The 22,785-nt window shown below is 25.1% G+C and overlaps 14 protein-coding genes across 14 annotated transcripts, besides 34 other annotated features; 9 read left to right on the forward strand and 5 right to left on the reverse strand.

The window, feature by feature from the left end:
• Positions 1–96: 96 nt before the first annotated feature.
• EDI_044820 (vesicle transport protein GOT1B, putative) lies at positions 97–637 on the forward strand (the record flags this gene model as incomplete). Its single annotated transcript, XM_001737783.1, has 3 exons — positions 97–115; positions 179–449; positions 514–637. 3 exons carry the CDS (start codon positions 97–99, stop codon positions 635–637), a joined length of 414 nt encoding a protein of 137 aa, XP_001737835.1.
• Positions 633–676: a sequence feature (AT_rich).
• Positions 677–695: 19 nt separating this feature from the next.
• Positions 696–770: a microsatellite.
• Positions 771–774: 4 nt separating this feature from the next.
• On the reverse strand, positions 775–3,648 carry EDI_044830 (uncharacterized protein; the record flags this gene model as incomplete). The annotated part of the gene is made up of 1 exon (XM_001737784.1): positions 775–3,648. The coding sequence occupies one exon, from the start codon at positions 3,646–3,648 to the stop codon at positions 775–777; it is 2,874 nt and encodes a 957-aa protein (XP_001737836.1).
• Positions 1,432–1,478: a sequence feature (AT_rich).
• Positions 2,809–2,840: a sequence feature (AT_rich).
• Positions 2,975–2,999: a sequence feature (AT_rich).
• Positions 3,649–3,658: 10 nt separating the features above from the next.
• Positions 3,659–3,699: a microsatellite.
• A 74-nt stretch (positions 3,700–3,773) lies between these two features.
• On the reverse strand, positions 3,774–4,374 carry EDI_044840 (uncharacterized protein; the record flags this gene model as incomplete). The annotated part of the gene is made up of 2 exons (XM_001737785.1): positions 3,774–3,998; positions 4,045–4,374. The coding sequence occupies 2 exons, from the start codon at positions 4,372–4,374 to the stop codon at positions 3,774–3,776; spliced, it is 555 nt and encodes a 184-aa protein (XP_001737837.1).
• Positions 4,375–4,790: 416 nt separating this feature from the next.
• Positions 4,791–4,973: a microsatellite.
• Positions 4,887–5,062: a microsatellite.
• Positions 5,063–5,238: 176 nt separating this feature from the next.
• Positions 5,239–5,260: a sequence feature (AT_rich).
• Positions 5,261–6,098: 838 nt separating this feature from the next.
• Positions 6,099–6,287: a microsatellite.
• A 406-nt stretch (positions 6,288–6,693) lies between these two features.
• Positions 6,694–6,759: a sequence feature (AT_rich).
• Positions 6,760–6,874: 115 nt separating this feature from the next.
• Positions 6,875–6,920: a microsatellite.
• A 214-nt stretch (positions 6,921–7,134) lies between these two features.
• EDI_044850 (epsin-2, putative) lies at positions 7,135–9,213 on the forward strand (the record flags this gene model as incomplete). Its single annotated transcript, XM_001737786.1, has 1 exon — positions 7,135–9,213. One exon carries the CDS (start codon positions 7,135–7,137, stop codon positions 9,211–9,213), a length of 2,079 nt encoding a protein of 692 aa, XP_001737838.1.
• Positions 8,166–8,353: a microsatellite.
• Positions 9,201–9,249: a sequence feature (AT_rich).
• Positions 9,250–9,294: 45 nt separating this feature from the next.
• On the forward strand, positions 9,295–9,922 carry EDI_044860 (GTP-binding protein ypt1, putative; the record flags this gene model as incomplete). The annotated part of the gene is made up of 2 exons (XM_001737787.1): positions 9,295–9,501; positions 9,548–9,922. 2 exons carry the CDS (start codon positions 9,295–9,297, stop codon positions 9,920–9,922), a joined length of 582 nt encoding a protein of 193 aa, XP_001737839.1.
• A 45-nt stretch (positions 9,923–9,967) lies between these two features.
• EDI_044870 (ATPase GET3, putative) lies at positions 9,968–11,001 on the reverse strand (the record flags this gene model as incomplete). Its single annotated transcript, XM_001737788.1, has 2 exons — positions 9,968–10,529; positions 10,580–11,001. The coding sequence occupies 2 exons, from the start codon at positions 10,999–11,001 to the stop codon at positions 9,968–9,970; spliced, it is 984 nt and encodes a 327-aa protein (XP_001737840.1).
• A 146-nt stretch (positions 11,002–11,147) lies between these two features.
• On the forward strand, positions 11,148–11,775 carry EDI_044880 (uncharacterized protein; the record flags this gene model as incomplete). The annotated part of the gene is made up of 2 exons (XM_001737789.1): positions 11,148–11,336; positions 11,383–11,775. The coding sequence occupies 2 exons, from the start codon at positions 11,148–11,150 to the stop codon at positions 11,773–11,775; spliced, it is 582 nt and encodes a 193-aa protein (XP_001737841.1).
• Positions 11,776–11,829: 54 nt separating this feature from the next.
• On the reverse strand, positions 11,830–12,828 carry EDI_044890 (uncharacterized protein; the record flags this gene model as incomplete). Its single annotated transcript, XM_001737790.1, has 2 exons — positions 11,830–12,626; positions 12,684–12,828. 2 exons carry the CDS (start codon positions 12,826–12,828, stop codon positions 11,830–11,832), a joined length of 942 nt encoding a protein of 313 aa, XP_001737842.1.
• Positions 12,598–12,652: a sequence feature (AT_rich).
• Positions 12,829–12,857: 29 nt separating the features above from the next.
• Positions 12,858–12,941: a sequence feature (AT_rich).
• A 13-nt stretch (positions 12,942–12,954) lies between these two features.
• On the reverse strand, positions 12,955–14,799 carry EDI_044900 (uncharacterized protein; the record flags this gene model as incomplete). Its single annotated transcript, XM_001737791.1, has 1 exon — positions 12,955–14,799. One exon carries the CDS (start codon positions 14,797–14,799, stop codon positions 12,955–12,957), a length of 1,845 nt encoding a protein of 614 aa, XP_001737843.1.
• Positions 13,687–13,721: a sequence feature (AT_rich).
• Positions 14,421–14,486: a sequence feature (AT_rich).
• Positions 14,800–14,859: 60 nt separating the features above from the next.
• Positions 14,860–14,927: a sequence feature (AT_rich).
• Positions 14,928–14,968: 41 nt separating this feature from the next.
• Positions 14,969–15,817, forward strand: EDI_044910 (uncharacterized protein; the record flags this gene model as incomplete). The annotated part of the gene is made up of 1 exon (XM_001737792.1): positions 14,969–15,817. One exon carries the CDS (start codon positions 14,969–14,971, stop codon positions 15,815–15,817), a length of 849 nt encoding a protein of 282 aa, XP_001737844.1.
• Positions 15,340–15,362: a sequence feature (AT_rich).
• Positions 15,684–15,718: a sequence feature (AT_rich).
• Positions 15,785–15,874: a microsatellite.
• Position 15,875: 1 nt separating this feature from the next.
• Positions 15,876–15,903: a sequence feature (AT_rich).
• A 545-nt stretch (positions 15,904–16,448) lies between these two features.
• On the forward strand, positions 16,449–17,237 carry EDI_044920 (uncharacterized protein; the record flags this gene model as incomplete). Its single annotated transcript, XM_001737793.1, has 2 exons — positions 16,449–17,072; positions 17,133–17,237. The coding sequence occupies 2 exons, from the start codon at positions 16,449–16,451 to the stop codon at positions 17,235–17,237; spliced, it is 729 nt and encodes a 242-aa protein (XP_001737845.1).
• Positions 17,078–17,126: a sequence feature (AT_rich).
• A 43-nt stretch (positions 17,238–17,280) lies between the features above and the next one.
• Positions 17,281–17,340: a microsatellite.
• A 44-nt stretch (positions 17,341–17,384) lies between these two features.
• On the forward strand, positions 17,385–18,410 carry EDI_044930 (uncharacterized protein; the record flags this gene model as incomplete). Its single annotated transcript, XM_001737794.1, has 1 exon — positions 17,385–18,410. One exon carries the CDS (start codon positions 17,385–17,387, stop codon positions 18,408–18,410), a length of 1,026 nt encoding a protein of 341 aa, XP_001737846.1.
• Positions 18,070–18,093: a sequence feature (AT_rich).
• Positions 18,406–18,433: a sequence feature (AT_rich).
• Positions 18,434–18,517: 84 nt separating this feature from the next.
• On the forward strand, positions 18,518–20,283 carry EDI_044940 (uncharacterized protein; the record flags this gene model as incomplete). Its single annotated transcript, XM_001737795.1, has 4 exons — positions 18,518–18,607; positions 18,659–18,723; positions 18,810–18,941; positions 18,999–20,283. 4 exons carry the CDS (start codon positions 18,518–18,520, stop codon positions 20,281–20,283), a joined length of 1,572 nt encoding a protein of 523 aa, XP_001737847.1.
• Positions 18,613–18,642: a sequence feature (AT_rich).
• Positions 18,729–18,793: a sequence feature (AT_rich).
• Positions 18,952–18,985: a sequence feature (AT_rich).
• A 321-nt stretch (positions 20,284–20,604) lies between the features above and the next one.
• Positions 20,605–20,636: a sequence feature (AT_rich).
• A 187-nt stretch (positions 20,637–20,823) lies between these two features.
• Positions 20,824–20,859: a sequence feature (AT_rich).
• A 134-nt stretch (positions 20,860–20,993) lies between these two features.
• Positions 20,994–21,091: a sequence feature (AT_rich).
• A 68-nt stretch (positions 21,092–21,159) lies between these two features.
• On the forward strand, positions 21,160–22,329 carry EDI_044950 (26S protease regulatory subunit 6B, putative; the record flags this gene model as incomplete). Its single annotated transcript, XM_001737796.1, has 1 exon — positions 21,160–22,329. One exon carries the CDS (start codon positions 21,160–21,162, stop codon positions 22,327–22,329), a length of 1,170 nt encoding a protein of 389 aa, XP_001737848.1.
• Positions 22,330–22,361: 32 nt separating this feature from the next.
• Positions 22,362–22,473: a sequence feature (AT_rich).
• Positions 22,474–22,785: the final 312 nt, after the last annotated feature.

A 22,785-nucleotide genomic window follows, 5' to 3' on the forward strand; every position in this document is an offset into this window, starting at 1 on the left:
ACACTACGTATCATTGATGGTATTATGTTGATACTCTAGTATTACATTATCTTTTAATAAAACAAGAAATAAGAATTTAAAGATCTTCATTTAAGTATGTTAACTGATACACAAAGTTAGTTATTTTTAACTTATTTGATTAAAGGAATAATAGAATGAACAATTTATTGACATGTAGAAATAGGGGCAGTTATTACAGGTGTAGGAATTTTCTTTACATTTCTAGGAATTGTATTTTTATTTGATCGAGGATTTCTTACATTTGGGAATATTTTGTTTATTTGTGGTATTTTCCTTGTGATTGGTGTTCAACAAGCATTTGCATTTTTCTTTCAAAAGAAAAGGGCAATTGCAACATTTTTTTTCTTCCTTGGAGTTTTATTAATACTATTTAAATTTACATTTATTGGACTATTTATTGAGTTCTTTGGATTTTTAAATCTCTTTGCGTTTGTTTAATATTGTTATTAAAGAGAATAGATTTAAAAGATATTGAATTATATTAATTATTAGTAACTTTATTCCTGTTGTACTTGCATTTTTAAGAAGAATTCCATATATAGGAGAGTTGTTGAATATGGGATGTATTAAACAATTTATTGATAGAACTTCACCAGATTATTGTTTACCAGAATAAATGATTTTATTAAATTTATATTAAAATTGATTTATATTTCTTGTTTTTAATAGAAGTTAACAAGAATACAAATTAAATATAAAAAAAAATAAGAAAGAATTAGAAATAAATAAATAATTGATAATAAAAAGAATGAATTAAATTTTATTTTCTTGTAATATCTTTGAAATAGTAATTCTTATATTTTCATTTTTAATACCAAATAATAAGAATTGACTACATAATGCTAATATTACATCTTTTTCTCTTTCTCCTTTAATAAGTTCTAAAGCATAAGGTTCATCTTGCATTTGTAAAACTAATCCTAATCTTTTACGTGAGTTTTGGATCATTTTAAGGAATTTATTTCTAATATCTAATTGTTCTACATGGTGTGCAGTTAGTGCAAGTAATTCACATGCAAAAGGTTCTAATTTTTTAATAGAAAGGAATTGTTCAAGTCTTTTCTTTTGTTCATCCTTATTACCAATTTCTTCTATTACAGCAATTTTAGCACGAAGTATAATTTTTTCATCTACTTCCATTGTTTGTTTAAAGTTATTAACATTCCTTTCTATTTCTTTTTGATCCATTTCAAAACCTCGATAGAATGACATACATTGTTGATAGATAGAATCACTAGTAACTCCACTAATATTTTCACTACTTTTAATAATTTTTTGAGCCATTTCTTTATAAGACTTATCTCCATGAATTTCCCAAATCCATGTAGATTCATCTAAATAAGTTCTTTGTAAGAATTGAACTCCTGTAGAAAATTGAGATGTTGCAATACTAATTCTCATTAATTGGTCTTTATTTATTTTTTGATTATTTAATAATGATTCAAATAATAAATATTGATCACTCCATCTTTGAAATAAAGCAAATGATGATTGTTGAATAACAGTATCAAATTGTGCACAGAATTTAAGAATATCTAAATTACCATCAAGAGTTTGAATAATACTATTACAAGGTGTTTCAAGAATACTTCTCAATTGTGGTAATCCATTAAAATCAATTACATCATTATTAATCATTACTTTATTAAGTAATGAACAAAAACTATATGAATCACTATAAGCAATACATATTTTTGCAAGATATGTTAAATACATATGTCTTTGTTTTTGAGTTAAACTTGTTGGTAAATTACGAATAATCATATCACGACAAATATTAGAAATTGATGCTATTTCACAAATTATTTCTATTTGTGGTTTCTTTAAACAAACACTAATTACTCTTAATAATGATTGTTGTGATAATTGATTCATATGTTGTTTAAATCTTAGAATATCAGAATCAATTCCACATGATATTCTTCTTGCTTTTCTATAACACCATTGTTCTTCTAATGGTTCAATAGACATATCACATTCTATTGACCAAACATTACATAAAGAAAAAAGATTAAGAGATACTAAAATACATTGAACTGGATGTCTATAAAATTCAGAACATTTTTTAATATGATTATGTAATGGATCTTTAATTCTACATCGTTCAATAGATGCAAGATTATAAAATTCTTTATAAGTCATCATACATCCATTATTATTCATTGTATGTAATAAACGAAGTAATTTAACAATTGTTTGCATAAATGGAGATCCTTTCTTAGCATCTTCTGGAGATGCAAGCATTAATCCATAAGATGCACATCTCATTAATTGAATTTGACGTTCATCAGATGGTGGAAGAGATAATGCAGCTTTACAAACTGTTTCTATTGATTCATAAACATGTTCAGAAAATTTATTTACAAATGATGCATCTTCTGGTTTAATAAATGATTGCCAAAGATAAGAAGCAGAAGAATTTTGATTTAATTTTCTTAAATCAGGATCATATGGACAATATATTACATTAACATATTTTTTCTCATTTTCAATTTCTTCTAAACAATGAAATCTAACTCCATCAACTTCTTGAGTTATACAATATACTTGATCTATAGTATCTATTAAATATTCATCAGTTTCTGTATTAATTGAATGAATTTGAAAAATATTTGGATATATTTCAACTCCAAATAAATCATTATCAAGCCAAAAAAGTCTATTACTAGATCCAAGATGTGCTGTTTGATCAAAATTATATTCATATATTAATTGTAATGTATAAGTATTTTTTGGAACATTAATCATCTTTTCTTTATTATTTGGATCTTTTATTTCAGTAATTCCTTTTATAATTTCAAATTTATAAATATTAATTTCAAAGTTTTGTGTTTTAGTATCTTTTTGTAATGTTAATAATTGACTTCCATCATAACTAAATCCATATGATAATATTTCTAGATTTTTTTTTGTTTCACTAGAGAAATTTAATGGTAAAGAATTAAGATTTGGGAATTTAAAATAAAAAAATAAATTTTCTGCCATATAAGCAATACCGTTTTCATTTAAAAATATCCCAATTAATGTATTTCCAAATCTATTATAATGTAATAATATTTCACTTGTTTCAGGAACCATTTTTCTTGTAAATTCAATTTTATCTGTTTTTAAATTAAAGATTCCTGTTATAACAATAGATCGTTTAATTCGTTCTTGTTTTTCTGGATTAATTACTTCTACTCCAAGTAATAATACAATACCTAATCCATAAATATATGCATTTAATAATTTTGGATTTCCTTGTCTAAATTTTGTTTTAGAATATGTATCATCAAGAACAACTAAATTTCCATCTGTTGTATAAATATGAATAAATCTATTTCTTGTTATAACAACTATTCGATAATCATCTAACCATCCTGCTTTATAAATATTATCTCCACTTTCTAATTCAATTATTTCTATATCATTTATTTTATTTCCTTTTCCATCAGCAATAGAAATACTTGGTTTACTTTTTCCTCCACTACTAATTTTATTTGGATCTGGATAATATAAAATTGGTCCTCCTGATTTACTACAAACATAAATATGATTTTCTCGATTAATCATTTTTACTTTATTTACTTTGTCTGTATAAATAACTGCTTTTAATACTGTTTTTGATTCAATTAAATCTGGTTCCATTTCTAAACTATTTTCCTATTCTTTTTTAGTTCTTTTTTTTTTTTATTTTTTGAAAAATATTCTTCTTTAACAACAAAAATTCAATTTCATACAATACCTCTTTTTATTCTTCTTATTATCTTTTATCATTTTAGTAATGGCGTTGTTTCAGTAGTTGGTGATTGTTGTTTATTCTTAATAACAGGAGATACAACACCTGCATGTGTTGTGTTTATTGTTGAGTTGACTTTAACTTCAATACCTTGTTGTTCATTTGGAAGAACTTTTGAAGGAGAAACTTGAGGATGTGGTAAACACGTTTGAGATGTTGCTGTTTTATGAGGGTTTTCTGATGAGATTTCATATCGAAGCTGAACGTTAGTTTGTCATAATAAAAAGAAAAAGAAAATTACAAACAAATGGAGGTTGTTCTGTTGTAATCAAACACATTGAATGACCTGATGGTAAAGTTGATGAGTTGTTATTTAAATATTCGTTGACACACCGAATTCCATCTGATGTCCCATGGTACATTGTGTGTGTTGTTTTACAACATGGGATACGTCCAGTAACAAGCACTGATTTAGTGATACATGATTGAAGTAGTAAATTGATTGAATGAATATATTTAGTATATTCCATAGGTTCAATTTTACCATTTAGTTCATTAGGAATGATTTCACTAAATGATAATGGACAATGAAATGTGTATGTCACAGATGGAATGATAATGATGGTTTTACTCATTATTTTAATTTTATTAAGAACTTTTAATTCAAACTTTAACTTTGATTTTTCTTAAAATCTTTTCTATTTTTGAAATAAATAACAAAAGAACCTTGTTATTTATTGAATCCTACAAAACGTATTAATGTCTACTCATTTTAGCTCTTATGTTTACACTACCTTTTTTGTGAAAAATAAAACACTCTAATTCATTTAATGTATAACTCTTAAAAGTTACTCAATTTCTGAGTTAAGATTAAATAAATTTCAAACAGATACAATGAATAAATAAGATATTCATTAATTATTTTAAATTGAAACATCATTAATTATATCAATTTATGATATTCTTATTGATCATTATTTATTGAATATGAATCTAATTCTAATTATTATATTGATTCTAATTCAAATGTATTTTTATTGTTATTAAAGAGATATTATACATGTTATTTTAAATAATGTTTTAATTTATTAATTGAATATTTATTCATAGTTCTTATGTTGGTATAATATGAAATGAATTTTAATTATAATAATATTATTTATTGTTATAATTCATTTATCATATTATTATGTTCTTCTTCTAATTTATATTCTATTTGTATTATTCATATTATCTAATTCTTTAATTTTTTTATTATTTATTATTAACATTGTTAAGTTATGTTAATAAAATTATTTAATTAATATGATAATGATTATTATTTTCTTCTTCAATCTCTTTAAATATCAATAATCAGTATTATTGATACTTTCTAATTATTTCATTCATTTATTTTAATTTGATAAATTAGATTATTTGTTTATGTTTGAATATTAATTCTTTCTCTTTTCTATTTCATCAAATTCATTTGTTTCTCACTTTCTTATCTTTTATTTCTCTTATTAAATTTATTAAATTAATCATTTCATCCTTTGAACATCATTTCATATCATTCTTATTTATTTATACTTCTATTCTACTAACTCTTAATTCATACATCAAATATATTGAAATTACAATGTTATTTATTGAATATCTTTTATTTCTATTTTGTATTCTTATTGAAAATGTTTGAAAATAATGAAAATGAAAGTAAATTACCATTTGTTGAATTAGAATTCAATTTATTCATTCTTCTTTAATTAATTTATTCATTTCTTTTTCACGAAATCTTGTATTTGTACAAAGAGTATTTTTAATGTTATAACATTTCCTGAAATGTTCATATCAATGAATATTTATTTGTACTCATCAATGTATTCCCATTTATTCAATCAATTCATTCTTTGTATTACTATTCTTGTAAATATGTTCATGTTCTTTTTCTTGATTCAAAAACTCTTTGTTCATAATTATTTTCAGGTGGAGAGATTCCAACAGTTGTTAATCCAATATCATTCAAACAATATTTACAATTGCCACCTCAATGTGAATGTCCAGTAAATACAATTTGTATTGCTTATTTATTGTATTTATTTACTTCATTCTTTGTAATATTAATAAGATTATTATAATTGATTGGAAATGCTTTTGACCAAAAGAATGACATTACATAACTCACTTTTTGAACTGTTTGTTTTGTAGATAATGAAATGAAATAAACATTTTGTTAAATTACACTAATAAAAACAAGATAATATCATCATAATTTATTATCAATTCTATATTATTACAATTAGAATTTGAATTAATATGTACATGATGTTGAGTATTTTCACTATCATAATAAAGAGTGATGAAATTATTTATTTTTTCAATGAAAATGAACATAGAAAATAATAAATTAATCAAAATATATTGATAATAGAATAATAAGATATAATGATAGAAAGAGAAATGATCAAAAGAAAGAAGATTAGAAATAAATAAATATAATATTCATAATAATGATGTAATAAAGAATATAATTAAAAAGAATACAATAACAAAGAAATAAAAGAGAATATAAATGATGATAGAGTTTGTATTTGATAATAATATGAAATGAATAAGAGTTATCTTTTTATATAAGAATGGAATTATTTCATTGTATGAATTATTGAAAAGTCATAGAGAATTAGTGTTTTATAGTTCTGAAAACATAAATTATAACATGAGTATGAACATTTCATTCAATAAATCATAAACTCTGATTGTTCAATTTTATGAATAGTTAAAAATTAATGAATCATTACAAACATCAACACACAACATGGAATTTATCATATTCATTTTTTATCATTCATAATAATTCTGTTTATTCTTTAACACTTTATTTCTCATTATCAAAACACAATTAATCAAATACCAATAATTTAAATGAAAACTAAATTAATTATCTCAACTTTAACCATTTTTGTGAATGAATGATAATCATATAATATAATAAAGATTAATTGATAATATTATTTATTTTATAATAAATTTTATTATTAAAATATGAAATGAATATGATATTCATTTATGCTGTAATTTGTCAATAAAGAAATAATTCTAACACAACATTATCAATTGAATTATTATATAACTCAATAATAATATAACTATTGAAATTACAAATAAAATTAAATAATAAAAATAATAAAAAAATAAGAAATAGAAACATGAAAAACCTTATAAGAAATTAAATTTTTATTATTGTAGTAATACTCTCCATGTGATAATGAGGTTAGCTTAAATTACAATGGAAGTAGAGCTGTTCAAAAAAAACATGAACACCCACTCTTCAGTGTAAAGAAAAGTTGCTGACATTCATAATAATAAAGCCCTTTTCTTTTTTATTTAATGAGATGAGGATCTGTGAAATGTTATTCATTATGTCTCGATCTGATCCTCAACTTCTTAAAGAATTTCTCATTGGCTGTATTCAACTAAAACAGAAAGTTAATGCAACTAAAGAAGTTGTTAATCAAATTGCACTTAAAAGTTCTTATACAAACACTACTTTAAAAACAAAACATAGTGAGGTTAATATCATTAGTCAAATGGTTCAACAAACCAAAGAAGAGACAGTCACCCTTATGAGTGCAACAGAAACAACAATGAATAAATGGAGTTCAGTAATCACAGAAATCCAATCTCCTTCAAGACAAAACAATTTCCCTTCTTTTGAACAAGAAGAGAAACGACTACTTAATGCCCAAACAAAAGTTGAAGATATGAAACGAATTGTTAATGCTCTTAACTCATCTTCTAATGATGGTGGTCTCCAAAGTCTTATTGAACAAATAAAAGCCACCAATGAAAGAATTCAAAAACTTGAAACTACTACTACATCCACCCTTGTCCCAATTAAAATTAAATCTGAACAACCTAAATTTGAGATTCGACCAAGAAATGATATTGATGACATAAAGGAATCATTTACTGCTTTCAAAACAGAAATGGACAAGATGGCAGATATAGAGGAGACATGGAGAAAGATGAAAAGTCAAACTGAAGAAGTGAAAAGACTTCAAGAACAAATCATAAAAGAAAAACAAGAAAATGAAAAACATTTAAAACAACTCAAAGAAGAAGCTGAAACTAAGAAAAAAACACAAACAATTCAAAGCATTCCTTTAGAACAAAAAGAAGTTATTGAAAACAAACAAAAGACTCCAAAAATTGAATCTATTCAAGAACCAAAGCCTTTGCCTCATACTGAAACAATACCAATCACTAATTCAAATCCATTCAATCAAATACAAAACCCAACTCTCATACAGAAAGAAAAAACTACACCACAGATTGTACAAAATAACACTCCAGCAAAACCTTTTCAAGACCAAGTTGTACAACAAAAAACTCCACTAACTCAACAAAAAACAATTGTATGGGGAAACTCAGTCCAACCACAAACTAATTTACAACAACAGCAACAACAAATTTCACAACCACTAGAAGTCAAACAGACAACAGCCCAACAACAAAAAGATAACTGGAAAGAACAACCTCAACAAGGGACAAGACAATCCAATACCCAACAACAAGGAACACAACAACAACCCAGCACCCAACAACAAAACGTCCAACAACAGAACACACAAACACAACCTCAAAGAGACATATGGGGGAATCCAATACAATCAAAAACCGGACAACAACAGCAACCAAACACTCAAACACAACCTCAAAAGGATGTTTGGGGAAATCCAGTACAATCACAAAACAAAACATCACAAATTGGACAACCACAACCTCAAAAGGATGTTTGGGGAAATCCAATACAATCACAAACTGGACAACAACCAAACACACAAACCCAGAAAGACATATGGGGAAATCCAGTACAACCACAAAGCAAAGCACAACAAAATACACAACCACAACCTCAAAAGGATGTTTGGGGAAATCCAATACAATCACAAACTGGACAACAACAGCAACCAAATACACAAACACAACCCCAGAAAGATATATGGGGAAATCCAATACAACCTCAAAACGGTCAACAACAACCAACTGGACAGCCACAAAAGAATGTCTGGGGAAATCCAGTACAATCACAAATTGGACAACCTCAGAAAGACATATGGGGAAATCCAACACAATCACAAATTGGACAACAACAACCGAACACACAAATCCAACCCCAGAAAGACATATGGGGGAATTCAATACAACCACAAAACGGTCAACAACAAAATACCCAAGTACAACCTCAAAACAATATGTGGGGAAGTTCAGGTCAATTCCAACAACAAAATGGAATTCAAAATCCTTTTGGACAACAATCAACACCCTTCAATCAATTTCCACAACAACAAAATCAATTTTCTCAATTCTCTAAATTGGCAAATGGTTCTACTAATACACAAATGAATTTCAGTCGTATTGATCCTGCTGCTAGAGCTGCAGGTATTCAACAAACAAATCCACTTGATGCTTTCAAGAATGCAGGATTATTTAAATGAATTTTTAAGAAAATTATTTTTAGAAAATTATTTTTAGAATAGATACTTTATCTCATTCACTAATCTTGAAAATAGAAGTTGATGAGTGATTGTGTTACATCAATATCATATAACTATTTGTTCAAAGTACTTCTTGTTGGAGATCCTAATGTTGGAAAAAGTTCATTACTCTCACGATATATTGATAATGTATTCAATGAAGATACTACTACATCTATTGGTGTTGATTTTAAATTTAAATCTATCTTTATTGATAATGTAATTGTCAAATGTCAGATATACGATACGGTTTGTTAACTTTTTATGTTCTAAATCAATAACCATTTACAAAAAGGCAGGACAAGAAAAGTTTAGAGAAATAGGTAATTCATATTACAATGGAGCACATGCAGCTCTGTTAGTATTTGATGGTGGGGACATTTCTACATTCCAAGGGCTTGAGATATGGCTACAAGATATCAGAAAATATAACACCAATATCAAAATACTTCTTGTCTGTAATAAATGTGATCAACCAGTAAATATCCCTGAAGGTACTATTAGTTTATATGCTAAAGAAATCTCAGAAGAAGGAAAGTGGATAAAAACATCGGCAAAAAATGGAGAAGGTGTTACTGAAGCATTTGAAACGGTGATTAGATTGTTATTACCAAAGAAGAATGAAGGAAACTCAATTGCAAAACATAAAAAGAAGTGCACTCTCTTTTAAAAAATTATTTAAAAGAAAAGAAAGATAAAATCAAAGAAGTATAATTTAGTGTTTTGCTTCAAAATTTTTGCTAAAGGCACAAAGAGCTGGAACTCCTCTTACTTCATTTGTTTGCATGTTAATTTTGATCAAATGAAAATCACTATAAAGGACATCAATTTGACCTAAATACTTTGCTTGGACCGAACGCTTATTTTTACAGTAATCACAACAGTCATTAACAGGTAAAATTTGATTAACAATAATGGAATTAACATCCATATTTAGATTCATTAATTCTTGAATAAGTCGTTCAGTTTCATACAATGGTAAAAACTCCGGAATAAGCACAGGAATAAAAGTAGTCAAATTGGGATTTGTAAAATCTTTAACAATTTGTTCAGAAGTTTTAAGCATGTCTTCCATTTTAGGTTTTAGTTCATTAAAGTTAATATTTGTTCCAATTATTCCACCAAATTGACTCATCATTGGACCAAATAATTCTTGTAGTTTAATAACTTTCTCTAGCATATCTCTTAAAACTGAGGGTAAAGATAAGAAACGAAGAGTGTGTCCTGTTGGTGCAGTATCAAAAAGAACAAGATCATAATTCATTTGTTGTGCTTGACTATATGATGAATATATAATGTTAACTCTGTTATTTAGGCCATAACAAACTTAATTATTTTAGAAAAGGCAATAGCCTCATCAATACCTGGAACTGATTTAAACATTCCTACCATTCCAGTAATTTCTGAAAGTAACCCAAATTCTCCGTTTTGATTGGTTCCTTGTTCAACCCCATCAAACATCCCTTTCATTGCATCTTTGACATCGACTTCCATGACAGAAAGATTTGGAACACCAGGAACAGCTTTAGGCTCTGCACCAAATTTAATGTCAAAAGCATCAGAAGTATTATGAGCAGGGTCGGTAGAAATAATAAGCACTTTCTTTTGTGGATTTCTATTGGCAATCAACACACCAAGGCTGCAAGATGTTGTAGTTTTTCCTACACCACCTTTTCCACCAACAAACACCCATTTAAGTGTTTGAGATGTAATAATGTGCTCAAGATTATTTGGAGGGCTTAAAGACATTGATATAGAAATGAAGGAAGTTAAGATTATTTTAATTAATAGGGATTATTTTTGATGGACCACGTGGAAGGAATAAATAAGAAACAGTGACGTTTCGTCATTTATTATTTTTAAAGTTTTTAAACTTAAAAAGAGGAATTATTTTGATGAACTTTGGAAATGATGATGATACTCTCAAAATTTGTATGGTTGGTGATTCTTGTGTTGGTAAAACGTGTATTGTTAATAGGTTTGTAACAGACACATTCAACTCGTATGAAAGAGAAACTATTGGAGTAAATTTTATTTCAACTATGGCACCAATTAAAGGACAAATGCTCAAAGTAACAATATGGGTTTGTTGTCATTTTGCTGGTACAACTAAAAGTAACAATAACGTAGGACACTGCAGGACAAGAGAAATTTAGGTCCATGATTGATTTATACTTTAGAAAAGCAGTTGGGGCTTTTATTGTTTATGACGTAATGTTAAGAGATTCATTCCAACACTTGAGCTATTGGATAGAAAGGGTAAGAAGTGTTGAGCCAGGTGTAAAGATCATAATCATTGGTAATAAAATTGATAAACAAACAAAGATAATTTCAACAAAAGAAGCAGAAAGATTCGCAAACGATAACCATTGCAAATTTATGGAGGTATCTGCTTTAGATGGAACAAATATTAAACAAATGTATCAAACAATGTTTGATTCACTTGATCTCCCTCTAGTCCAAAATAACCCAACAGTGCTTTTGGACAATAAACAATCAAATGATAAATCAGGGTGTTGTTAGTATTAAATCCTTCAAAAACCAAAAGAGAAGTTCGTTCAGAAAAGAGTCTTTCATTTAATTTTGTAAGGCTTCAATCATATCTTCACACAAATAAAGAATCCACATAATTGCTTTATAACAATTTTCGTAATATAACATTTCTTTAAATGATAAGAAAGTTTGTTGAATATCTTTAAAAAGAGACAAATATGTTTTTGGAACTTTTTTAATATTAAGATTCTTTAATGTTAAAAGAATGAAAGAGAGTTTAATTTCTATTAATTCAGTAGATAAATTAGATACAAGAAATGTTAATAAGGATAATAAGACTTCTGTCTTAAATGTTGTTTGACAAAATATGTCTACAGGAATTGATTGAAGATAAGCAAGAAGTAATGGATGATTATTAATTAATAAAATTTCTTCTAAATCTAAAGCAATAGAACGATGTTTTGATTCTTTTATTTGAGTAGAAGAGTTTTGAATATTTAATTGTTCTACAAGTGAATTTAAATTCATTTGATTTTGTTTTAATTCATTAAGCATTTTTTGTTTTTCAATAATAATTTGTTTAATTGAAGGTAATAATTGTTCTGTAGTTTGTATTTTAGTAAGAATACGAGCACTATCTATTTTTTGCATTTCATTGACAATGTTTTGAATTTTATCCATTTCAATTTGAGATTGTTCAATATCTCTTTGATATTTATGAATAAAAACTTTAGAGTCAATGTCTGTATATGTTATTAATTGAATTTGATCAGTATGTGGAATATAATCTCTTTTCATAATTATTGTATCTTCATCACATTTTTGATGTAATTCTTTTATAAATTGTTTTCCTTTAATAATTTTATCTAAAATATCTAATTCTATTTAATTAATATTACATTATTATGATTTCATTATTATGATTTAGTATAACAAACGAAATCTATTAACTTGTTCCATTTCAGTTCTACAATTTCTTTCTATTTGTTCTAATGGATTTACATTATATCTACTTCCATTTTGACCTCTTCTATTTGGTGTAGGACTTTGAGAGAATTTTGAAGGTGTAGAAGGATGACTCATAATGAAATGAAGATTTTAAGATAAAGATGTTATTTTGATATTATTATTTTCTGATTTTTTTACTTTTAAATCTTTTTTTTTTTTTTAATTAAATTAAAAATTATAAATTAATTCAATCAATTATTTTCATACAAATGTATGTTTATTTTGTTCAGTAGTCATTAAATATGCAGCTCGTTCATCTCCAACAAGTGATCTTAATAGAGAAGTATCCATATGATTATAAAGAATATGAACACTAGCATCATTAACACTTCCTGAAATCATATTAATAAATTCTGCAACATAATGAGTTGGTGTTGGAATTTCATAAAATAAAATGTGTTGAATTCCTTTAATTCTAAATCTATTAAAGAAATGAAAACGTTCAGTAATAACAAAGAATTCCCATTCATCTTCATGATAAAATCTTGAACGAGCAGAAGAAATTGCTTTAGTAGATGAATATTCACATAAACAAATACATCTAAAATTTTCAGTATTTAAATATTGTTTAACTCTTAAATAATCAAAATAACTTGGAATATATAATAAAGTTTTAGATTTAATACCATCTGAATAACCTTGAAGAAATATTTTAGTAAAATAATCAAAACGTTCATCAGGAGAATTCATTGGAGTTGTAGTTTTATATTTATAAAATGTTATAGGAATAGTTCTAATCATTTGAGATAATGTACCTTTTATTGTTCTTTCTGAAATTTGAATAATATGATTATTTAAACATAATCTAATTACTGAATTTAATAATGGTGTTTGATATCTAGAATAAATAATAGTTTGTCTATAATAACTTCCTTTTTCATTTATTTCATGTTCATAAACTCTTCTAATATCTGTAGCATGTTGTTTCATAGGTATTTTATTACATTTTTTAATAATTTCAATTAAATGAGACATATTTTGCATTTCCATAGTATCAATAGATTCTAAATACATTATTTTTATTGATGATAATATATCTTGTCCTTCTCCATTATTACTCTTTGCTATAAATGTTTTAATACCTAATGGTGATGCAATAATTAAATCACTTTCATAAAAATTTGAATAAAAATGAACACCATTCATTCCAAATTTTATTCCAACTCTAAAACAATCATCTTCATTTCCTTCAAAAATTTGATAAAATTCTTTTGGTTTCATTGTTTTAATTTCTAATGGAACATCTCTAAATTCTTGTGCAAATCTTTCTTCATTTACAATATTTTGTTGAAATTGATTTCCAAAAATTGTTAATAATGTTTTAATAAAAATAATTGCTGGTGTTTTAAATGGAAATAAAACTAATACTGTTGGTTTAACAAGTCCCATATCTCTTATTTGTTCTTCTTTATGTTCAAATGTATGTTTCATTCTTAATAATCTTATTTCTCTAATATGACATGCAATATGTAATGTTGTTAATAATCTATGTAATACAAATTCTTCATCATTCATATGTTTAATAATAAATGTATCTGAATAATTTCTTAATCCATTAAATTCTTTTATCATTAATTCATTCATTGTTAATTCATTAACTTTTAAAAAATCTTTAAATTCTTTCCAAAAACTTATTGGAATTGAAGATGGTCTATCATTCTTTTTTGTTAATATTTCATTAATTTTATAATTACTTTGAATTTGATATTTTTCATTTTTTTCTATTATTTTTAGTGGTTGTTTTAATGCAGCTTCTTCAAATGGTCTTTGAAGAAAACGTGATGAATTACAATTATCTTGAATATCTGTTGGTATTTGAGAAATATTTTCTTCTTCTTCAATTTTAACTTCTTCAAAAACATCATCATTTTCATCATTTTCATCATCAGGAATAACTCTTCCAACTTTTTCTATATTACTAACTTCATATTTTATTTTATCATGAGATTCATGTTCATTAAGATTAGGTTCTTTGTCTTTTAGTTTTTTTAAACCTTTCTTTGTCTTTTTACTTTGAGATTGATATTGTTGTTGTCTTCGTTTCATCTCAAATCAACTTTATTTTTTTAAACCCTTCTTTTTTTTTTTTTTGTGTTATGAAAAACGAAAATTTTATTTAATTAAATAAAATAAAAGAATTAAAAATATTACCAAAAAACAAAAAAAAAAAATAACAGTTTATTGGTTTAATATAAATCAAATCTTTTAAGGTTTAATGCAATACCAACAACATACTTCTGTCATTTATTTATTAGTTATTTTTCTTGGAGTTTCATTTGGACTCATTACTTTATTATATACTTATCAACGAACATTAATTCAAACATCATTTCTCACTTCAAAAACATTACTTGATAATACAACTATTGATTCATTTGCTTATTATAAAGGTGGGTATCAAATAATTCAACAAAATATAACATTAAATTTAAATGGAATTTGTACTGCTTCTGATTATCAATTAGAACAAATTTTTGAATTATTATCTCAACATCGAGGAAATGTATTTTTTAGACAATTTATTCCATTTTATTCAAATATATCAGAAAATATCTTATTGGCTGATACAATAATTGAATTAAATGGTAATTATAATATTAAATTATATACTAGTTGTTATATTCAAACAGGAATATTTATTAAACCTTCTTTAAATATTAATCAAAATAATGGAACTGTTACTATGTTTAAATGTTATTTAGCTATTACTAACTGGATTCAAAATGATATTAATTTATTTAGAAATTTAGTTAAACCTCATTTACTTGAAGCTTCTAGGTTGAAACTTGATCATTTACAACCAATTACTACACTCCAAACAATGGATCTTGTATTTAATTCAGAAAAAAGACCAATTTTTAGAGGTATTATTAGTGGAGATGGAGAAAATATCATCATTATTAAAGGTGTTTCATTTGAAGAAGAAACTCAAAAATTTCAAATTATGATTTTATTAAATATTTTTGTTATGGTTTATTACATTCAATCATGGATTCTATTATCTTCTGAATCAAATGATACTCCTCCAACATCATTTATATCTTTATCTCTTTTTCCAGTATAATTTATTGTTTATTTCTTTATTTATTTGGTAAGATATATTTTATTTATCAATATATTTGATAAAAAAAAACAATTTTTATTAATTATGATTGATTGAATTTTATTATCAATTGCTAAGTTTATAAAATGATTTAAGTTCATTTCTCTTTATTAGAAATCATTTCATAATACTCAAACTACATTTTTTTTGATTATATTTGAATTCTTTTGATAAAAAGTTGAAAAAAAAAATAGAATTTAATTTAAAAGTTAGTATTAAATCTCTCTTTATATTTCTTAGTGTTTTATAAACACAAATTCAATTTATTTTATTAATGTTTGTTGATAAAATATCTTATTGATTATTGTATAATAATCATTGAATTTCTCATGTTTTTTCTCATATAAAATCTCAATTCTCTCATTAAATTTGTTTTGTACTTGTTTTATGAGTAAATCAATAAAATTCTATTTTTTTTTCTTAAAGAGTTGTTAAGAGTTTATATTTTATAATATTACTATCTCTTCAATGCAAATAAATAAAAGATAATATCAACCTTATCAATCATAATTCTTTCAAAACATTTCTTTCAATGATTTTAATAACAAAAAATAAGAAAAATGAACTTAAAAAATAAAAGAAACGTTTAAGAATGACAAACATATCAGACCTAAAAGAACAATACGAACAAGCAAATAAAATGAAAGTCACCACATTACCTGAAAAAATTGCACCAATATCTGAAGAAATAAAAGAAAAAATAAAGAAAATGTTTGCAAGAGAAAAAAGGACAAGAGGATTAAAATATATGATGCATGGAAATGATAATCTTCTTCGATTAAAAGAAGAATTATTTGAAGGATATAATAATATTGATTCAAAACAAAAAGAAAATAAAACAATAAAAACACAAACAACACATGATAATAGTTATTATATTATTATGCCATCTGTTTCTGCTCCTTTAAATCTTGATAATATTCAACAATTTATTAAACAAACAAAATATATTAAAAGTTCATTATGTGATACAGTAAATGGTGTTGTAGATATTACATACCAAGGAGTTGTTTATCATTTTATTAATAAACCAACAAATGATATTCCTATAGATAGAATTGTTGGAGTATTTTTAATTGATGAAGATTGGCAATTTGAAGATTTACCATTTAAAACACCAGAAGAATGTACAAGTAAATGTTGTTGTTTTTATGTTTCATTAAATCATCAACAACTCCCAATGAAAGTATGGTTAAGACATACACAAATACTTCATGTTTGTTTAATTTATAAAAAGATTTTCTTTTAAAAAAAAAAAAGAAAATTAATACAATAGCTTGAAACAGATAATAAAAGAAATTGGGAAGAATGTATTAATAATTTTTGGAATACATTGAGAAGTTTTATACATAACAAAGAAAGAGAATATCGTAGGTATTGATATTGATTTGTTTTGTTTAATCTTTTATAAGTTCTATTTCATTAATAAGAAGAAAATTAAAAAAAAAAAAAAAATAAATAAATAAATAATAATGAAGAGAGAACTTTTTAATTCTTTTAATTTTAAATGACGGTTAATTCATTCCAAATGACAGAATATATGGGTTTCCCTTTATTAGTTATAGCATCAGAACAAGGTATTAGATTTATTAAATATAAAAAAGAGTATTGTTGTCCATTACAACATGTTTTATATCCAATTGAAGGAATAAAACAAGTATGTTTATTTAATCAATACGTCTTATATTTTACTCACTCATACTCAAAAACAAGTTCTCCTAGTAGATTATTTTTCTTTAAACTAGAAAGTAATATTTTTGATGATCTTGAAAGTCCTAAAGAAAACCATGCAACAATTAAACAAAAAAAATCAATTAACATTAATTTAATACAAACACCATTAAATTCAAGAATTATATCAATGAAAATTATTGGAAAATATATTATTGTATTATGTTTTGATATGTTATTTTGTTTTGATCAAGAAATAAAATATGTCTTTTCTACTCCAGTTAATCATCCTAATGGTATGACTACATCACAATCAAGTATTAATATAATGTATACATCTAACAATCATTATTATGTTGATGAAAAAAAGTTTAAAGATAATAAGATACTTGATAATACCATCACTCATCAAGATTGTTATTGGAGAGAAACAGTTTCATTAATAATGAACAATTCAGGAGAATGTGATAATAATGAATATACTATTATTTCTAAGATTATTTCTTCTTCTATTGAAATTAAAATATTACAAGGAGTTAATGAAAAAAATAAATTTATTATTAATAGACCACATGATCCAACAATTCGATTTGTTGGTGCATATGGTAAAAGAAATAATAGAGTTATGTTTATTGGAATAAATAACTATATTTATAGTGTTATTATATCATTAGATAATCCTAAAATGAATAAAAAAGAAACAAAAGAACCTTTTAGTTTTGGAAAGTCAAGTAGTCTTATTACATTTGGAGATAAAAAAGCAGAAAAAGAAACACAATGTTATGTAAATATTTTCCATGGAAATGTTCAAACAATCTTTAGTTATGATTTTCTCACTAATAAACTTCAAAAAGAAATGACAACAATGATTGGTAAACTTTAAAATTTATTTTTTATTTAAAATTTCCATTGTTGTATTAATTTAGGTTAAATTGAAGTTAATAAATTTGAGGTCAAAACTCTTTTCATCTTCTTATTTCAATTAATAATATGAGTCAAGATTATCAACCTATGTTAATCTCAATGAGTGAAATCACTCCATCTTTACATTTATTTCTTTTAAATAATAATAATGATGCAGTTTGAATTAATTTCTTTTATTATTTTATTAAAATGAATTAACGTTAATAGCATGCCATAGATTCTTTTATTGATCAAATTATTAAAGTAAAATACATTCCATTACCTGTTGTTACGTTTGTTTTTATGTTAATAAAAGAAAAAAAAAGAATTTAATATTTAAATGTAATTTTATATAAAAAAAAAGTTAACAAACTATTAGTGTTGGTGCATTAAATCATTGTTATAAAATTATTTTTGCATTTTGGAAAGAATTAAATAAAGCAATTTCTTTTGGTTACTCTTCTCAATCAACTATAATTATTATGTCTCATATTTCTAATTGTGTTTCATAGTTTGTATTCATTTATATTTTATTTATCTTTAATAATAATAATTGTTAATCATTTAGTGAAGCAATTAAATCAGTTTCTTCACTTATTTCAAAGAATAAAAGTAGTATTTTATTACCAACATTTCTTATGTATAAAGCACTTTGTTTAGATACATTTGCCTCTTTAACTCAATTACTTGAAAAAATAAGAGAACAAAAAACTATTATTCAAACAATTCCTTTAACATTTACTGTAATATATGGAGTATTATTAACATCATTATCATATGCTCTTCCTTCTCTAAAAGAATCAATCCATTCTAATATTATTGATAGAGTAGATGATATTTCTTGTGGAACTCCTCCTTATGGAGAAACATCCCCAATGTTAGATGCTGACAAAAAGATATCTGGAAGTTCAATGTATATTAGTGATGAAGTTCATTTAAAAGAAATTCATTATATGCCTTTTAGGTCTAGAGGTGAGTTTGTTGCATCAGTATTAAGAGGATCAATTTTGTTTGTTTCTAAAACCAAATGTGAATCACTTGAATATTCTGATGATTTTCAAGACTTTATTAATGAATTTATTAAATGGAGGATATTATCTTGGAAATCAAATGAATGGAGAAATATTATTTATATTATGTGTGAAGATGCAATGATTAAAAAAATGCCTAAAGAATTTAATAAAGTATTAAAAATATATGCTCATTCAACTAATTTATATAACATTGAAAAAGTAATATTCTTATCTGATTATATTAAACGATGTTTAACATTATTAATTGATCTTCATCCAAATTTTATAATTGATGAATATTTAGATATTGAATCACTTTTAACAATTATTAAAATATTTATTACAACTGATAATGCAGAAGCATTAACTAATTTATTAGTATCACTTATTGAATTACTTCCTTATTTAAATGGTAATTCTCGTAAAAGAATTATATTTGATTTATTATTAGAACAATACTTTAGATATTTCTTTATGCATTGGTGTGATTCAGTTCAATTTGCTTTTCAAACCATTTTATTATATCGAATCACTCTTGCCCGTTTCTCTAAATTAGATTCTTTACATCCAAAAGAACTTCAATTGTATTCATCTCGCTGTAGAGTTAATTATAATTCTTTATCTTTTGATTGTAATGTAGTAAAACGATTAAATGAACGTATTGAATTATTAAAAGATATTTTAAAACACTTAGAACCAAATGACAAAAATTTCATCCTTTTAAAACGTTCCATGATAATCTTTAATAAAAGAAGAAAAGAATATGAACTTAACTCAAAAAAATATATTGGTGGTGCTTTACCTAAAATCTCTTTTTTTCGTCCAGAATCCTTGGAATAAACTTAGAACCTAAAGTCTTGTATTTTTCATTGTATTACTACTCATCACCTAAATACTCTTTGTTCCTTTTGGAAATAACTTAGTATTTTTTTGTTATTCATTCCACAAATGTTCCTTTGTTCCCATTGCCAAAAAAAAAGAAACACTCTTTCCTTTCATTGTTTTATCTTAAATGATCTTAATAAAAAAGGATTTTTAATAAGAGCCATTAGATTTTCTTATGTTGATTAGTTGTTTATGTCTTATCTTATTTCTGTACTTTGACTCATCTTTAATTTCGTTTTTCATTCTGTTGAATATCTTTTGCGATTCTATCTAATCTAAAATTAATTAATATCTTTTATTTTTATAAACATGAAGTGGTTAATTGATTTTTAAAGGATTATATAAATATTCAGATTATCTTGAAAATATCTTCAAATATTACAGTACTATATAGTGTTATGACATTCTTATTATAAAGTAAGTGTATTAATTAAACTTTGATTTAAAACGAAACGGTTAAGTCTAACACTGAATTGAGAAGAAAAGAGAATAATGATAAAAATAATTAAATTAAATAATTAAACTAAAATACTCGACATTTTTTTTAAGTTTTTAATTGATCAAGTTTTTTATTACTTCAACCCTCTTTACTTGATAAGGCTCTCTACTACTCTAATTAATCTTAAAACGGTTATTTATTATTGTCATTTAGTATTGTGTTATTCAAATTTATTTTTGTTATTTATAACCAAAAAAATAGTAGTTTTAACTAAAACTTTATTTTATTAAAAGAATAGTTATAATAAAATATTAAAAAATTAATGATAGTAAGAATAAAGAAAAAAACAAAAACTTCAACGAACTGAAATAGTTATAGACAACAAAGAGAGCATGAGTGAAACAAAACATCAATTAAGAGACGCATATTTAAAAATGAAATCCCTTCAGGCAGACTTAGATCATTTGAGATTGATTGATGGATATATTCATGAAGAGCAACAAGCCCTTAGATTAGAATTATCACGAGCACAAGAAGAAGTCAAAAGGGTTCAAAGTGTACCATTGCATATTGGTCAATTTGTTGAGATGGTAGACAAAGACACAGCTGTTGTAACTCTTTCTAGTGGAACAACACAGTTTGTTCGTATTTTATCTACCATTAATAGAGAACTTCTTAAACCAGGAACTTCTGTTGCACATCATAAACAATCAAACGCTTTAGTTGATGTATTACCACCAGAGGCCGATAGTGCCATTAGAATATTATCTAAAGGAGAGACACCAAATGTAACATATGCTGATATCGGAGGGTGTGACATCCAAAAACAAGAAATTAGAGAAGCTGTAGAACTTCCATTAACTCAAAGTGAATTATATAAACAAATTGGTATTGATCCACCACGTGGATGTTTATTATATGGACCACCAGGGACTGGAAAAACTATGTTAGCTAAAGCTGTTGCACATCACACTTCTGCTTCTTTTATCCAAATTGTTGGATCTGAATTTGCACAACAATACCTTGGAGAAGGTCCAAGGATGGTTAGAGATGTTTTCAGATTAGCACGTGAAAATGCACCATCTATTGTATTTATTGATGAAGTTGATTCAATTGCTACAAAACGTCATGATGCACAAAATGGAGCTGACCGAGAAGTTCAAAGAGTTTTATTAGAGTTGTTAACTCAAATGGATGGATTTGATCAAACAACCAACGTTAAAGTAATTATGGCAACAAATAGAGCTGACTCATTAGATCCAGCATTATTAAGACCTGGAAGACTTGATAGAAAAATTGAATTTCCATTACCAGATAGAAGGCAAAAGAGGTTAATCTTCCAAGTACTTACATCTAAAATGAATCTTTCTAAAGAAATTGACTTAGAAGATTATGCTTCACGTCCTGATAAAATCAGTGGTGCTGAAATAGCTTCTATTTGCCAAGAAGCTGGTATGCACGCAGTAAGAAAGAATAGATATATTATTCTTCCTGCTGATTTTGAGAAAGCTTACAAGAAAGTTGTTAGAAAACAAACACAAGCAATGGACTTTTACAGATAAATTGAATTTCTTTTTTCATAGAGGGGAAGGTGTAATATTTTATCAAATTTTTCTTAAATTGTTATTTTTTTAAGTAAAACAATAAATAAATTTATCAAAAAGAATAATAAAAAAAGAACTTAAAAGAATTATAATGTTAAAAATCAATAGAATTGAACTTCTCCTTCTTTTTATTCTATTTAGTATGGGTCAATATATTGGACTTTTTCCAAGTAATCATGAATGCAGTATGAATGAGAGTTGTGTTGCATTAAAGAAAAATCAATTTACATATTATTATAAATATAAAGAAGGTGATGAGCATTATGAAAGAATCAATTCAATATTTAGACAAATTGAAAAGGATTTTAGTTATTATAGTAAAACATTATCAAATGAAGGAAAGAAATATTTAGATCCAATAAGAACATGTTTTGGTCGTTTAAAAAATAGTTATAATTCATTTAAGAGTGAGAT

The sequence above is a fragment of the Entamoeba dispar genome, genomic scaffold, assembly GCF_000209125.1.
Source record: "Entamoeba dispar SAW760 scf_1105229460813 genomic scaffold, whole genome shotgun sequence".
Lineage (NCBI taxonomy): Eukaryota > Evosea > Mastigamoebida > Endamoebidae > Entamoeba > Entamoeba dispar.